The sequence below is a fragment of the Dendrobates tinctorius genome, unplaced genomic scaffold, assembly GCF_039654945.1.
Source record: "Dendrobates tinctorius isolate UK_male_01 unplaced genomic scaffold, ASM3965494v1 ptg000049l, whole genome shotgun sequence".
Taxonomy (NCBI): Eukaryota; Metazoa; Chordata; class Amphibia; order Anura; family Dendrobatidae; genus Dendrobates; species Dendrobates tinctorius.
This window is the reverse complement of record NW_027361717.1, coordinates 8,903,004-8,918,934: the sequence shown is the minus strand read 5'-3', so window position 1 is coordinate 8,918,934 and position 15,931 is coordinate 8,903,004. Positions and strand designations below refer to the sequence as shown.

General features: G+C 47.1%; 1 protein-coding gene across 1 annotated transcript; it reads right to left on the bottom strand.

The window, feature by feature from the left end:
* Positions 1-9,535: 9,535 nt before the first annotated feature.
* On the bottom strand, positions 9,536-11,269 carry LOC141091215 (uncharacterized). The gene is made up of 2 exons (XM_073576642.1): positions 10,989-11,269; positions 9,536-10,730 (listed from the first exon to the last, which is right to left on the bottom strand). The coding sequence occupies exons 1-2, from the start codon at positions 11,138-11,140 to the stop codon at positions 9,653-9,655; spliced, it is 1,230 nt and encodes a 409-aa protein (XP_073432743.1). The 5' UTR covers positions 11,141-11,269; the 3' UTR covers positions 9,536-9,652.
* Between the last annotated feature and the right edge of the window lie 4,662 nt (positions 11,270-15,931).

Genomic DNA, 15,931 nt, shown 5'->3' with positions numbered 1-15,931 from the left:
AAAAATAAAGAATGTTACAGTATCTCAAACATAGACAATTAAACGTTTAATTAAAAAAACAAAAGTTTTGGACAGAAAAATCCATATGTCCATATGCAATTAGAATACATGGTAACTTGGCCCACCACTCTGTTCCACATTGACATCCAGGTCACCCTCATCTACAGGAACATTGATCACGTTGAGCGCCTGGTGTATCTCCTCAGCCAAGGGCCTGTGATATTCTGGCAAACCTCCAACATTGGGCACATAAAGTAATGGCTGATATGGACGCCATATGTTATGTTCCACAGGGTGTCCATCCTGACTCTGGTAGCCCTGCACGGCTCTTGGTTGCCCTGGCTGCTGGCGGGTTGAAGTAGCCATGAGGTTGTGTGGTGAACGCTGCCAATCCTCAAGCATATTTAATACCCGTGTGGGGCTGTTGGGGGGCACATTTGCTTCAAGTAGTATTTGGAAGGCTGCCCTTGCATGCCGTCTCCGCTCACGTGGAATATGTGTGAGACTACCTATGAGACTGTGTGCAAAGGCAGCCGCCCACTGTACTGCGTTGGTCTCTGCATTGGATGGCCAGCCCCCCCTTCCCAGGGAGCAAAGAAATTCTCCTCAACCTCAGGGGCTACATATCTGGGGAAAGGTGCCAAGCTGGGGGTGAAGGAAACTGTGGGCAAGCTGGAGGAGGCCACAGAATCCAGACCAAATGACGAGGATGGAGCAGTGAGGCCAGAGGTGGACACAAGCGGCAAAGGAACATAGTGGTAGGGAGCCAGAGCAGGGACAGAGGAGCAAGTTAATGGAGCTAGGGTGGAGCTAACCAGAAAACTAGCTGGGGCAGTGCAGGAGGGAACTGGACCAGGACCACTGTTGGAGTTCTCAAGATCATAACCAGAGCTAGAGGGGACCACAACATCTTGAAAACCGGATGGCCCATGAACTGGTGGAGCTGCCAGAGCCATACCACTCACAGCATGTTCTTCTGCAGCCCGTGGTGGTGAAGGTGGTGGAAGCTGATCAGCCACGGGTTGGTTGTCATCCGCCTGCATACCCTCCCGTGCTTCCTCCACAGGCTGTTGCTGGGCTGGTCTGTCTCGTTGTTGCAAAGGTGCAACACCGGCCTCCTCATCTGCGCCTTGGCCTTGGGGAACCTCCACATCTTGGGGATTTTGCCGGCGAGGTCTATTTGTAAGCACAAAAAAAAATGTCAGCCCACATTTGCTGGATTGAGACAGGAAAAACACAAGGTAAAAATTACCAATATTAATGCAAACCTACACTTACATTTACCCTTGTGTGTCCAACATAAACAAATATAACTTTGCCAGCCCTGATTAAGGTAATGGGCCAAGTAACATTTTTAAATTAGGGACATCAGACATAGTGTCTAATCTTACAAATGGTAAAGTTATGGGCAAATAAAAATCTGACATATCCTACCTTCTAAGGCGCACAAATGGACGAAGGAATGCCAATCTGTGATAGTGGTCATAAACCCGCAACGGTGGTGCAGCTTGTGGGCCCCGGCATAACTGCCGCTCGTACTCCTTCTTATGCTGGTCACGGCAGCTCCTCCATCTCTTGATTATCATTTTAACTGCAAGCAGATAAATAAAATACAGACATCAGATTTGATCACACATTGTCAGGTATCAAACAATAGGCCCAAACATACAATAGACATGCACTTCTTGCCCTCTTTGTACCCATGGTTAAGTATACCGTACACGTACAGAGAAGGGAGAGAAGAAGGAGAAACATGGAAGGACCATTTAGAGGGAGGGGTCTGGCAAGAGAAGGAATCTGTCTGCAGTTTAGGAGAGTCCCTGAGGGAAAGGAGAGTGTCCCCGTTGAAGTGTATAGAGGTGTAATTGAGAAGTGTAAAGAATTGAACCTCTGTAACAGGAAGGTGAAAAGAATTGTAACATCTGTGATTGTAAAAGACCCAGAAAGTCAGAGCTGAGTTACATCCGGTAAACACTGACCAGTCTGTGAGTCGCTTTTAATAAAGTAGCTGCAGCAGGATCCAGTGTGAAGACAAGTGTTGCAAGACCAATTAAGTGCAAGCATAGACCTGCATCAGCCTCCCCATCACCAACATCAAGATCCATCTACTACAACCTGCCTGGGGATCCCAGCCCTACCCAGAAAGGGCTTCTCCACCTCAGTTGCCCCTCACCATCATCCCCAGCCAGTCATAGGCAACGGTGGCAGTAAATAGCCACATTTATTCTGGGTGGCGTCCCAACAATAACTCCTAAAAACTTTTAATTAAAACATCCCCTGTAGTTATCCCCTTTGCAATGTGCATCCCCTGAGACTACAGCACGGGTCACATCACATCCCCCAGTGAAGCAGACCCCGGCCCGGAGCTGGGTACCACGGTTTCAGTGCGTCACAGACGCCAATGGTGACACAAGAAATCTCACTCTCTCCTAATCCAAAAAAGGGTACAGTAAAAGAAAATAGAAGAAATGACATCACATAACTCTTACCCATGTTTGCCTGCCCATCTTCTCCAGCGTGATCAAATGACGGGAACATACTTCTGGCGATGGACCTCCAAGCCATATTTCGCTGTCTTTCATCACCATAGCCAGGGTGGGTGGGCTGCCACAGCTGGGGCCACTCTTCAACCAGGCTGATCAGCCTCTCTGTATCACGTCTGCTACACATCTTTGGTGGGCCTGTGTGTGCAGATCTGATCGCCCTGTGTGTGCAGATCAGATCGCACTGTGTGTGCAGATCAGATCTGCCTGTGTGTGCAGAATATCAGATCAGCCTGTGCAGTAAATCGGTTAGCACAGGCGACTTCCTGTTTAGCTTCTAGCGTGATGTAGAAACGATTTTCTGTGCTTTAGGGATGAATTCTAAATCGCTAAGCTAGGGGCCACTTGCGAGAGTAAAGAGTAAAAAAAATGGCAGCACAGGAATCGCTGCAATACTCGCATCCCCATTCATTAACATTGGACTCGCTAGACTTGCAACGAATAGCGAGTTTCCGAGTCGGACTCGTTAGAGTCTAGCGATTCCGAGTATTTCAGGATTCGCCCATCCCTAGTTGGGAGTACCATCAGGGTTCACATCAGTGCCACGGAACAAGAAATCTTCATCCTCATCACCCTCATCGCATTCTTCTTCCGGACACAATGTTGCCTGCTGATATTGGCTTGGCTGGCTAGGATCAGCGATGTTCAAATCTGGCTCCATAGCCATCTGCTGGGCCCTCAAAGCTTCTGCTTTCAGATTCATGAGGGATTCTTTGAGCAGACAGAGCATGGGGATGGTGAGGCTGATAATCGACTGATCACCGCTGACAAGTTTGGTGCAGTAATCAAAGTTCTCCAGCACCTCACAAATGTCAGCGATCCAGACCCACTCCAGACCACTAAGGTGTCTTGTCTGACTTCCGGTGTGACGGGCATGTTGCAGCTGATATTCCGCTATTGCCCTCTGCTGCTCATTCAACCTTGCTATCATATGGAATGTAGAGTTCCAGCGTGTGGGCATGTCACAAATTAGCCGGTGTTTGGGCAAATTCAATTGGTTTTGAAGGGCAGAAAGACTTCCAACCGCCGTGGAGGAATGTCAGAAATGGGCGCAAATTCTCCTCACCTTCTCTAGTAGGTCAGGTAACTCGGGGTATGTTTTAAGGAATTTCTGAACTACTAGGTTCAGCACGTGAGCCATGCAAGGTACGTGTACAATGTTCCCAAGCTTCAGTGCCGCCACAAGGTTTCGACCGTTATCACTGACAACAAGACCTGTTTGGAGTTGCAGTGGGACCAGCCACTCATCAGTCTGTTGCTTAAGACCTTTCCACAGCTCTGTTGCAGTGTGAGGTGTGTGACTTAGACAGATGAGCTTCAGAAGAGCCTGTTGTCGCCTTGCTGAAGCGCTACTGCAAAGCTCCCAACTTGGACGTGATATTGCGGGCAAGTCAGCAGTGGCAGAGGAAGTTGAAGAAGCCGATTGGGTAGTGGACGTATATGATGAGGCGGACACCTGGAATGATGTGCCCGCTATTCGTGGAGTTGGTAGGATCTCACATGGTCCACTTTTAGAATTTGGGACACTCTCCACCAGGTTGATCCAGTGAGCCGTTAGTGATATGTATCTGCCCTGTCCACAAGTACTTGTCCACGTGTCCGTAGTTAAATGGACTTTGCCGGTTACAGCATTTGTTAGTGCACGCTTTAAGTTGTTTACCACGTGCTGGTGTAACGCGGGGACGGCACAACGTGAGAAAAAGTACTGGCTGGGAACGGAGTATCGTGGTGCTGCCACAGCCAACAACTCCCGAAAAGACTCTGTTCCCACAAGCCTAAACGGCAACATTTCGACAGCTAACAACTTAGCAATTTGAGCCGTCATTTGTTGAGAAAATGGGTGCGTCGATTGGAACTTCCGCTGCCTCTCATACAGCTGTGGCACAGACAACTGCACGTTTGGCGCAGACTGACAAGTGGCTTGACTACTGTCATGTCTGTCTTGTAACGCAGCTTCGGAGGAGTACGTCTGAGCAGGACCTGCTGCATGAACACTAGATGGTGAAGGACGGATCTGAGGTGGAGTGGAAGTGTTGGGATCAGAAGCCACTGATTTTGAAACCTGACGGGCCGACCACTGAGTTGGGTGCTTAACAGACATGTGCTTACGCATACTGCTGGTGCTCAAGTTTCCTTTTCCCTGGCCTCTGCTTAGCCTTGCATAGCAGATGTTACAGATCACTACATTTGGTAGTGATGGGCTATCCTTAAAAAATCCCCACACAATGGCTTTTCGTCCTTTATGTTGTATTGGAGGCACAGGAGGATACCTCTGTCCAACACCAACTGTTGATACAGTTTGGGCAACAGTTGGTCCAGTTTGGGCAACAGTTGACACAATTTGGACAACTGTTGTCACAGTTTGCCTTCTGGAGAAAGGAGTAAGCCTTGGTGCTTTTGGCGGTGGTACATAGCCACTTTCCTCCTCCGGGCTGCTCTGTTGGCTATGCATTCCAACAGTCCATGTTGGATACATGGTCTCATCATCAACCCCTTCCTCTTCAAAGTCTTCAGGATAAGACTGTTCAGGCTGGCCAGATGAGATGAGTGTCTCATCATCATCATCATCGTCGGCAACCTCCTGAGACGCTGTATGCCTTTGGTGAAAGTGGCTTTCTACAGTAAGAGGTGATTCCAAACTTTGTCCATGAATAGACCTTACGTCTTCTTCAAGTATCTCGTCAGGCAGTGACAAAGAAACTCCAGATTCAATCAGGGGCTGGTAAGAAGCAAATAAATCATCAGAGTGACCAAATTTGCGGTCAAAATATTCCTCTGTCTGCCGATGGGTTGAGGAACTAGGAAGAGTTTGAGGATTGGATGACCCTGCGTTGTCTTTAGCGACACTAGACCTAGTTGTCAAGGACAATTGTGTGCTGCAAGAACCAGTGGTTGAGGTCTTCTCAGCCATCCAAGATGTAATCTGGTCTTGCTCTTCCGGCCTTAAGAGACGTTTTGGTTCAGTACTGGGAAATTTAGACAGAAGAAAGGTCGATCTATCAATCTTCTTCTGTCTACCTATACCAGTGCCTTGTTGTGCATGACTGCCAAGGCCACGACCTCGTCCCTGTCCCTTTGCAACCTCTTTTTTGGGAACTTGTTTTTTTTGGGACATTGTTGAGAAATGCAGATGTTAGCTGTAATAATCTGAACAATAATTAGCAGTTAATACTTGCTAATAGGAGGACAATCAAGGCTAGTGATGCGTATTGGCACAGCAGGAAGGTAACGTGCGTGCTATTAGCTGGTAGCAGAGAAGCCCTGCACTCTCCCTGAAAAAATTGTTTAGTGCGCAAAGGCAGTCACCTAGGTGGACTGTGGTGCTGTCTGCGTCACCGCTCTGGGTTGAAGTGCGTGCTGTAACTTAGCAGAGAAGCAACGCACTCTCCCTGAAAAAATTGTTTAGTGCGCAAAGGCAGTCACCTAGGTGGACTGTGGTGCTGTCTGCGTCACCGCTCTGGGGTGAAGTGCGTGCTGTAACTTAGCAGAGAAGCAACGCACTCTCCCTGAAAAAATTGTTTAGTGCGCAAAGGCAGTCACCTAGGTGGATTGTGGTGCTGTCTGCGTCACCGCTCTGGGGTGAAGTGCGTGCTGTAACTTAGCAGAGAAGCAACGCACTCTCCCTGAAAAAATTGTTTAGTGCGCAAAGGCAGTCACCAAGGTAGACTGTGGTGCTGTCTGCGTCACCGCTCTGGGGTGAAGTGCGTGCTGTAACTTAGCAGAGAAGCGACGCACTCTCCCTGAAAAAAATTGTTTAGTGCATACAAGCAGGCAGCGTGCGTGCTATTAGCTGGTGGGATAGATAGCAGCAACGCACTGGTCTGCCACAAAAACAATAACGCTGCAGGGGTAAATATGACCCCAATAATATCTGGTGGAAAAAAAAAGAAAATTTGCTCAGCTATGCTTCTGATTTCAGCTCTGATGGAAGCTGAGTGAGTAAGCTAAGCTCTGAGGATGGTGCTGTATGCACTGTAAGGCTGCTCCTGCCTTTCTCCCTGCCTACAGTCCTCTACAGTACTCCTCCGTCCTGGTAGTTCTGAAAAGAACTTTTGTGTTATATGTGAGGAATCTTGAGGTCTTACACTGACTAACAGTCCCTAGATCTGCTCTATGTCTCCAACTCGCCCTGCACTAGCTCAGATCGTCACAGGAATGTGCCCAAAATGGCGGGGGCAGGGTTTATATACAGCCTTGCCTGTGATACATGACATAGGCATCACGATGGACAGCAGCCAATCATAGTAGTGCTCTTCACAGTTTTCTCACCTCACAAACTAGGCTGTCTCTGAAAATTAACATATTCTGTATTCTACGAGTCCCAAATACAGTATATAGGAGTCCTAGACTCGCTAAGACTCGCTGCTGACAGCGGGACAAAAAATCGCTAAGAAACTAGGATTGCTTGTATTAAACTCTGAAAAAACTAGGATTGCCATTGATTTGCATTGGACTCGTTACTGTGCGAGTAATCGCTTGGAAACTCGCAGAGTACCGACTCCTGCGAGTCCCCTACTACTCGCAGAGTAACGAGTCCTAACGAGTAGATTCGCCCATCCCTACTCCCAACCCCAGCTTTATGTCGGTACAGCATGGGTGGGCTGAAGAGGAGGAGGAGGAGGCGGAGACAGATTTAGAGCCCATTATGCGTAGTGCCCATCATTCGGGTGAAACCGAAGAGATGAGTCTTTACAGCTTAGCACACATGGCTGATTTCATGTCTCAATGTCTGTCCCAAGATCCACGCATCATTAACATCTATGACAGCAACCTCTACTGGTTGTCAACATTTCTGGACCCACGCTACAAAGATAAATTTCCGTCGCTGCTGTTGCAGTCACCAAGGGGCTTAATTATGGATCATTTCAAGAGTCTTATTGTACAGAATTTGATGACAATATCACCGTCTGACTCCGCTATACACCGAAGTAGCAGCAGTTTGCAACAGCAGCAATTGGTTGGGACACAAACGCCCACAATGTCAAGAAGAGGTGGGGGTAAGATGTCCACCAACTGGGCGATGTTCAACAGACCTTCCAATCAGCAACGCAGTGTGCCTGCGGTCACCTTGAGTAGGAGACAAACATTGTCAAACATGGTGAACGAGTATGTCAGTGACAGTACCAGCTTCCTAACCGACCCGTCTGTATCCTTCAATTACTGGGTTTCCAAGCTTCACACTTGGACAGAGCTGTCTTTGTATGCCTTGGAGGTGCTGGCCTGCCCAGCTGCTAGCGTGACATCAGAGCGTGTTTTCAGTGCCGCTGGGGGTATAGTCACTGAGACAAGGTCACGCCTTACTAAAGAAAATGCCGACAGGCTAACTCTCATTAAGTTCAACAAGGACTGGATATCATCACAGTTCCTAAGCCCTCCAGACGACAGTACCCAAACCTAGGGTAACATAATCATGATTATTAGGATTGTGAGATTGCGCTTTTAACATTATGCCCTTTTCTGACTGGAAATATCTCTATGTCCCTCATCTCAGTCGCTTTGATTTAGTAATGTTCATGCAACATTTGCTGCATTATAACACAAATACACAATCAGTTTGATTCATTTTACTTTACAAGTGCATCCACTTGTGAGGATTTTTCAGAGTTGTGTATTTGCATCCAATTCCATACAGCCCCTTGAGCTAATTTTTCCAGGCACCAAGCCTATGCCTGCATAGTGGGCACTTCTCTTACTGCAAGCCAGTATTTAGTATGGGCCACGCGCCCTGCTTTATTTAAAAAATTTTCCTCAAGCCCCTTGAGTCAATTTTTGGAGGCACCAAGCCTATGCCTGCATAGTGGGTATTGCATGTACTATGCTCCCAGTACAAGCAAGTATATTTTATGAGCACTAGGGACTGCTTGTCCGTGAATGTTTTATACATTATTTCAATAGCCCAGAGGGGGCATTTCCCTGGGCGAACCCACCTAATGGAATGTTCATGGATAACCAGTGTTGCCATAAATACTATATCTGCTAACCTTAGCAAACATCACACAACATGGTCCTCCTGATCATCAATGGTTTTGGGGGGTAATACTCCATGTGGCAATGTAAACAATACACATCATCAAATTAGTTGCTCAACAGTTGCCAAACCACAACTAACTGTTTTGATTTTGGTTGGAAAAAAGGCACACACATGTCCGCCCAAATTATGTCTTTCACCATGAACTCGCATGTGCATTTCGGCAGGGGTGCCAAACACTTTACTCTGACGTACAAAATTTGACAAACCATCTGCACATTGGGGAAGTACATATTCTGGGGAAATACGTGTACATACATCAGTTTGGCTATGTGGACATGTTGTGGTGTTGGACTGGCAACATGTCACCAAATGCAGCTAGGCCCTCAGCATTCTTCTTACACTGTATCTCTAAGTCATTGGCCCGAATATGCACCCGTATGGCCTGGCCAGCCTTACACTTTACTTGTTGACTCAAGCGTTGTGCCTCTGTCCAAGCGCTTCGTGTTGGGTCTCAAAAATGGCTAATGCTACGGTAACATTTGCGTTTACAATTGCAGATGCCGTTCATGTTTTTTTGAGAAAACACCGGTGTTGACCTATTGGAGAAAAAGTATAATTTGGAGAATCTACCCGGATCTGATTTTTGGAGTTCCTCGTGGTGTGGCCCCAAATAATAGATCATGATCGCCAATTCCAAATGCAAATGTAACCGCAGCCGAAATCCCACCTTCCGTGTATTACATAAACTGTCTTGCTTAAGTGCTCATGTGAAAAGTGTGTGATAGTTCAAAAAACATGTTTTGAGTGGTGTACTGAACACATGACACATACAACTGTTGTGTGGCTGGCAAAACACTTTTTTTATTTCTGTGGTTCACTTTCATGCCTGTTGGCTTTCTTTTACTTAAATTTTTTGTCTTGCTCTTTCCTTCTTTCCACATATGTATCACAATGCCACAAAAAGCCACATTTCTTAACCGTAAAAAACAATAAAAAATTACAGAAAGGGGATAAGAAAAAAAAAAAATAAAACAAACCAAAAAATAAAGAATGTTACAGTATCTCAAACATAGACAATTAAACGTTTAATTAAAAAAACAAAAGTTTTGGACAGAAAATTCCATATGTCCATATGCAATTAGAATACATGGTAACTTGGCCCACCACTCTGTTCCACATTGACATCCAGGTCACCCTCATCTACAGGAACATTGATCACGTTGAGCGCCTGGTGTATCTCCTCAGCCAAGGGCCTGTGATATTCTGGCAAACCTCCAACATTGGGCACATAAAGTAATGGCTGATATGGACGCCATATGTTATGTTCCACAGGGTGTCCATCCTGACTCTGGTAGCCCTGCACGGCTCTTGGTTGCCCTGGCTGCTGGCGGGTTGAAGTAGCCATGAGGTTGTGTGGTGAACGCTGCCAATCCTCAAGCATATTTAATACCCGTGTGGGGCTGTTGGGGGGCACATTTGCTTCAAGTAGTATTTGGAAGGCTGCCCTTGCATGCCGTCTCCGCTCACGTGGAATATGTGTGAGACTACCTATGAGACTGTGTGCAAAGGCAGCCGCCCACTGTACTGCGTTGGTCTCTGCATTGGATGGCCAGCCCCCCCCTTCCCAGGGAGCAAAGAAATTCTCCTCAACCTCAGGGGCTACATATCTGGGGAAAGGTGCCAAGCTGGGGGTGAAGGAAACTGTGGGCAAGCTGGAGGAGGCCACAGAATCCAGACCAAATGACGAGGATGGAGCAGTGAGGCCAGAGGTGGACACAAGTGGCAAAGGAACATAGTGGTAGGGAGCCAGAGCAGGGACAGAGGAGCAAGTTAATGGAGCTAGGGTGGAGCTAACCAGAAAACTAGCTGGGGCAGTGCAGGAGGGAACTGGACCAGGACCACTGTTGGAGTTCTCAAGATCATAACCAGAGCTAGAGGGGACCACAACATCTTGAAAACCGGATGGCCCATGAACTGGTGGAGCTGCCAGAGCCATACCACTCACAGCATGTTCTTCTGCAGCCCGTGGTGGTGAAGGTGGTGGAAGCTGATCAGCCACGGGTTGGTTGTCATCCGCCTGCATACCCTCCCGTGCTTCCTCCACAGGCTGTTGCTGGGCTGGTCTGTCTCGTTGTTGCAAAGGTGCAACACCGGCCTCCTCATCTGCGCCTTGGCCTTGGGGAACCTCCACATCTTGGGGATTTTGCCGGCGAGGTCTATTTGTAAGCACAAAAAAAAATGTCAGCCCACATTTGCTGGATTGAGACAGGAAAAACACAAGGTAAAAATTACCAACATTAATGCAAACCTACACTTACATTTACCCTTGTGTGTCCAACATAAACAAATATAACTTTGCCAGCCCTGATTAAGGTAATGGGCCAAGTAACATTTTTAAATTAGGGACATCAGACATAGTGTCTAATCTTACAAATGGTAAAGTTATGGGCAAATAAAAATCTGACATATCCTACCTTCTAAGGCGCACAAATGGACGAAGGAATGCCAATCTGTGATAGTGGTCATAAACCCGCAACGGTGGTGCAGCTTGTGGGCCCCGGCATAACTGCCGCTCGTACTCCTTCTTATGCTGGTCACGGCAGCTCCTCCATCTCTTGATTATCATTTTAACTGCAAGCAGATAAATAAAATACAGACATCAGATTTGATCACACATTGTCAGGTATCAAACAATAGGCCCAAACATACAATAGACATGCACTTCTTGCCCTCTTTGTACCCATGGTTAAGTATACCGTACACGTACAGAGAAGGGAGAGAAGAAGGAGAAACATGGAAGGACCATTTAGAGAGAGGGGTCTGGCAAGAGAAGGAATCTGTCTGCAGTTTAGGAGAGTCCCTGAGGGAAAGGAGAGTGTCCCCGTTGAAGTGTATAGAGGTGTAATTGAGAAGTGTAAAGAATTGAACCTCTGTAACAGGAAGGTGAAAAGAATTGTAACATCTGTGATTGTAAAAGACCCAGAAAGTCAGAGCTGAGTTACATCCGGTAAACACAGACCAGTGTGTGAGTCGCTTTTAATAAAGTAGCTGCAGCAGGATCCAGTGTGAAGACAAGTGTTGCAAGACCAATTAAGTGCAAGCATAGACCTGCATCAGCCTCCCCATCACCAACATCAAGATCCATCTACTACAACCTGCCTGGGGATCCCAGCCCTACCCAGAAAGGGCTTCTCCACCTCAGTTGCCCCTCACCATCATCCCCAGCCAGTCATAGGCAACGGTGGCAGTAAATAGCCACATTTATTCTGGGTGGCGTCCCAACAATAACTCCTAAAAACTTTTAATTAAAACATCCCCTGTAGTTATCCCCTTTGCACTGTGCATCCCCTGAGACTACAGCACGGGTCACATCACATCCCCCAGTGAAGCAGACCCCGGCCCGGAGCTGGGTACCACGGTTTCAGTGCGTCACAGACGCCAATGGTGACACAAGAAATCTCACTCTCTCCTAATCCAAAAAAGGGTACAGTAAAAGAAAATAGAAGAAATGACATCACATAACTCTTACCCATGTTTGCCTGCCCATCTTCTCCAGCGTGATCAAATGACGGGAACATACTTCTGGCGATGGACTTCCAAGCCATATTTCGCTGTCTTTCATCACCATAGCCAGGGTGGGTGGGCTGCCACAGCTGGGGCCACTCTTCAACCAGGCTGATCAGCCTCTCTGTATCACGTCTGCTACACATCTTTGGTGGGCCTGTGTGTGCAGATCTGATCGCCCTGTGTGTGCAGATCAGATCGCACTGTGTGTGCAGATCAGATCTGCCTGTGTGTGCAGAATATCAGATCAGCCTGTGCAGTAAATCGGTTAGCACAGGCGACTTCCTGTTTAGCTTCTAGCGTGATGTAGAAACGATTTTCTGTGCTTTAGGGATGAATTCTAAATCGCTAAGCTAGGGGCCACTTGCGAGAGTAAAGAGTAAAAAAAATGGCAGCACAGGAATCGCTGCAATACTCGCATCCCCATTCATTAACATTGGACTCGCTAGACTTGCAACGAATAGCGAGTTTCCGAGTCGGACTCGTTAGAGTCTAGCGATTCCGAGTATTTCAGGATTCGCCCATCCCTAGTTGGGAGTACCATCAGGGTTCACATCAGTGCCACGGAACAAGAAATCTTCATCCTCATCACCCTCATCGCATTCTTCTTCCGGACACAATGTTGCCTGCTGATATTGGCTTGGCTGGCTAGGATCAGCGATGTTCAAATCTGGCTCCATAGCCATCTGCTGGGCCCTCAAAGCTTCTGTTTTCAGATTCATGAGGGATTCTTTGAGCAGACAGAGCATGGGGATGGTGAGGCTGATAATCGACTGATCACCGCTGACAAGTTTGGTGCAGTAATCAAAGTTCTCCAGCACCTCACAAATGTCAGCGATCCAGACCCACTCCAGACCACTAAGGTGTCTTGTCTGACTTCCGGTGTGACGGGCATGTTGCAGCTGATATTCCGCTATTGCCCTCTGCTGCTCATTCAACCTTGCTACAAAAGTAGCATGAAAGCCATCCCACCACGACAAGGTAACTCTGTTCGGGATAGTCCTACCCTGTCTAATATTAAAAACCTTGCTTTGTGTCAAAGTTGACCTCAATGTGTGACCTTGTCCTTGTCGTGGTGGGATGGCTTTCATGCTACTTTTGATCAAAAACAGTATTACTAAAAACTCTGTATTATTTAGATGCACTTTTGCTTTTACTTATTTAGTTACAGCAGAGTTTTTGCTCACTTTGTCTTTTGCAGGTTTTATGTTTTATGGCCAATGTCAACATGCATTTATACGCTGCATGTGTATCATCTCAAACCAAGCTCAATTTTTGTGTTTTTTCTTTGTATTTTTTGCATTCTGTGCAAGCTGGGGTGTGGCCTCCCTCTCCTGAGCTGGAAATTGTATATAAGGCTTCCCCAGACTGGTGTCTACTGTTTGGGACCCAGTCCTTTTGTCTGCCCTTGTTCACACATTGAGGTCAACTTTGACACAAAGCAAGGTTTTTAATATTAGACAGTGTAGGACTATCCCGAACAGAGTTACCTTGTCGTGGTGGGATGGCTTTCATGCTACTTTTGATCAAAAACAGTATTACTAAAAACTCTGTATTATTTAGATGCACTTTTGCTTTTACTTATTTAGTTACAGCAGGGTTTTTGCTCACTTTGTCTTTTGCAGGTTTTATGTTTTATGGCCAATGCCAACATGCATTTATACGCTGCATGTGTATCATCTCAAACCAAGCTCAATTTTTGTGTTTTATCATATGGAATGTAGAGTTCCAGCGTGTGGGCATGTCGCAAATTAGCCGGTGTTTGGGCAAATTCAATTGGTTTTGAAGGGCAGAAAGACTTCCAACCGCCGTGGAGGAATGTCGGAAATGGGCGCAAATTCTCCTCACCTTCTTTAGTAGGTCAGATAACTCGGGGTATGTTTTAAGGAATTTCTGAACTACTAGGTTCAGCACGTGAGCCATGCAAGGTACGTGTACAATGTTCCCAAGCTTCAGTACCGCCACAAGGTTTCGACCGTTATCGCTGACAACAAGACCTGTTTGGAGTTGCAGTGGGACCAGCCACTCATCAGTCTGTTGCTTAAGACCTTTCCACAGCTCTGTTGCAGTGTGAGGTGTGTGACCTAGACAGATGAGCTTCAGAAGAGCCTGTTGTCGCCTTGCTGAAGCGCTACTGCAAAGCTCCCAACTTGGACGTGATATTGCGGGCAAGTCAGCAGTGGCAGAGGAAGTTGAAGAAGCCGATTGGGTAGTGGACGTATATGATGAGGCGGACACCCGGAATGATGTTGTGCCCGCTATTCGTGGAGTTGGTAGGATCTCACATGGTCCACTTTTAGAATTTGGGACACTCTCCACCAGGTTGATCCAGTGAGCCGTTAGTGATATGTATCTGCCCTGTCCACAAGTACTTGTCCACGTGTCCATAGTTAAATGGACTTTGCCGGTTACAGCATTTGTTAGTGCACGCTTTAAGTTGTTTACCACGTGCTGGTGTAACGCGGGGACGGCACAACGTGAGAAAAAGTACCGGCTGGGAACGGAGTATCGTGGTGCTGCCACAGCCAACAACTCCCGAAAAGACTCTGTTCCCACAAGCCTAAACGGCAACATTTCGACAGCTAACAACTTAGCAATTTGAGCCGTCATTTGTTGAGAAAATGGGTGCGTCGATTGGAACTTCTGCTGCCTCTCATACAGCTGTGGCACAGACAACTGCACGTTTGGCGCAGACTGACAAGTAGCTTGACTACTGTCATGTCTGTCTTGTAACGCAGCTTCGGAGGAGTACGTCTGAGCAGGACCTGCTGCATGAACACTAGATGGTGAAGGACGGATCTGAGGTGGAGTGGAAGTGTTGGGATCAGAAGCCACTGATTTTGAAACCTGACGGGCCGACCACTGAGTTGGGTGCTTAACAGACATGTGCTTACGCATACTGCTGGTGCTCAAGTTTCCTTTTCCCTGGCCTCTGCTTAGCCTTGCATAGCAGATGTTACAGATCACTACATTTGGTAGTGATGGGCTATCCTTAAAAAATTCCCACACAATGGCTTTTCATCCTTTATGTTGTATTGGAGGCACAGGAGGATACCTCTGTCCAACACCAACTGTTGATACAGTTTGGGCAACAGTTGGTCCAGTTTGGGCACCAGTTGACACAATTTGGGCAACTGTTGTCACAGTTTGCCTTCTGGAGAAAGGAGTAAGCCTTGGTGCTTTTGGCGGTGGTACATAGCCACTTTCCTCCTCCGGGCTGCTCTGTTGGCTATGCATTCCAACAGTCCATGTTGGATCTGTGGTCTCATCATCAACCCCTTCCTCTTCAAAGTCTTCAGGATAACGTGACTGTTCAGGCTGGCCAGATGAGATGAGTGTCTCATCATCATCATCATCGTCGGCAACCTCCTGAGACGCTGTATGCCTTTGGTGAAAGTGGCTTTCTACAGTAAGAGGTGATTCCAAACTTTGTCCATGAATAGACCTTACGTCTTCTTCAAGTATCTCGTCAGGCAGTGACAAAGAAACTCCAGATTCAATCAGGGGCTGGTAAGAAGCAAATAAATCATCAGAGTGACCAAATTCGCGGTCAAAATATTCCTCTGTCTGCCGATGGGTTGAGGAACTAGGAAGAGTTTGAGGATTGGATGACCCTGCATTGTCTGTAGCGACACTAGACCTAGTTGTCAAGGACAATTGTGTGCTGCAAGAACCAGTGGTTGAGGTCTTCTCAACCATCCAAGATGTAATCTGGTCTTGCGCTTCCGGCCTTAAGAGACGTTTTGGTTCAGTACTGGGAAATTTAGACAGAAGAAAGGTCGATCTATCAATCTTCTTCTGTCTACCTGTACCAGTGCCTTGTTGTGCATGACTGCCAAGGCCACGACCTCGT

Coding starts and splice junctions, on each gene's coding strand:
- LOC141091215 (XM_073576642.1), bottom strand. CDS start 11,140: ATGATAATCAAGAGATGGAGGAGCTGCCGTGACCAGCATAAGAAGGAG. Junction 10,731..10,988: donor CCATTTGTGCGCCTTAGAAG/GTAGGATATGTC, acceptor GCTTACAAATAG/ACCTCGCCGGCAAAATCCCC.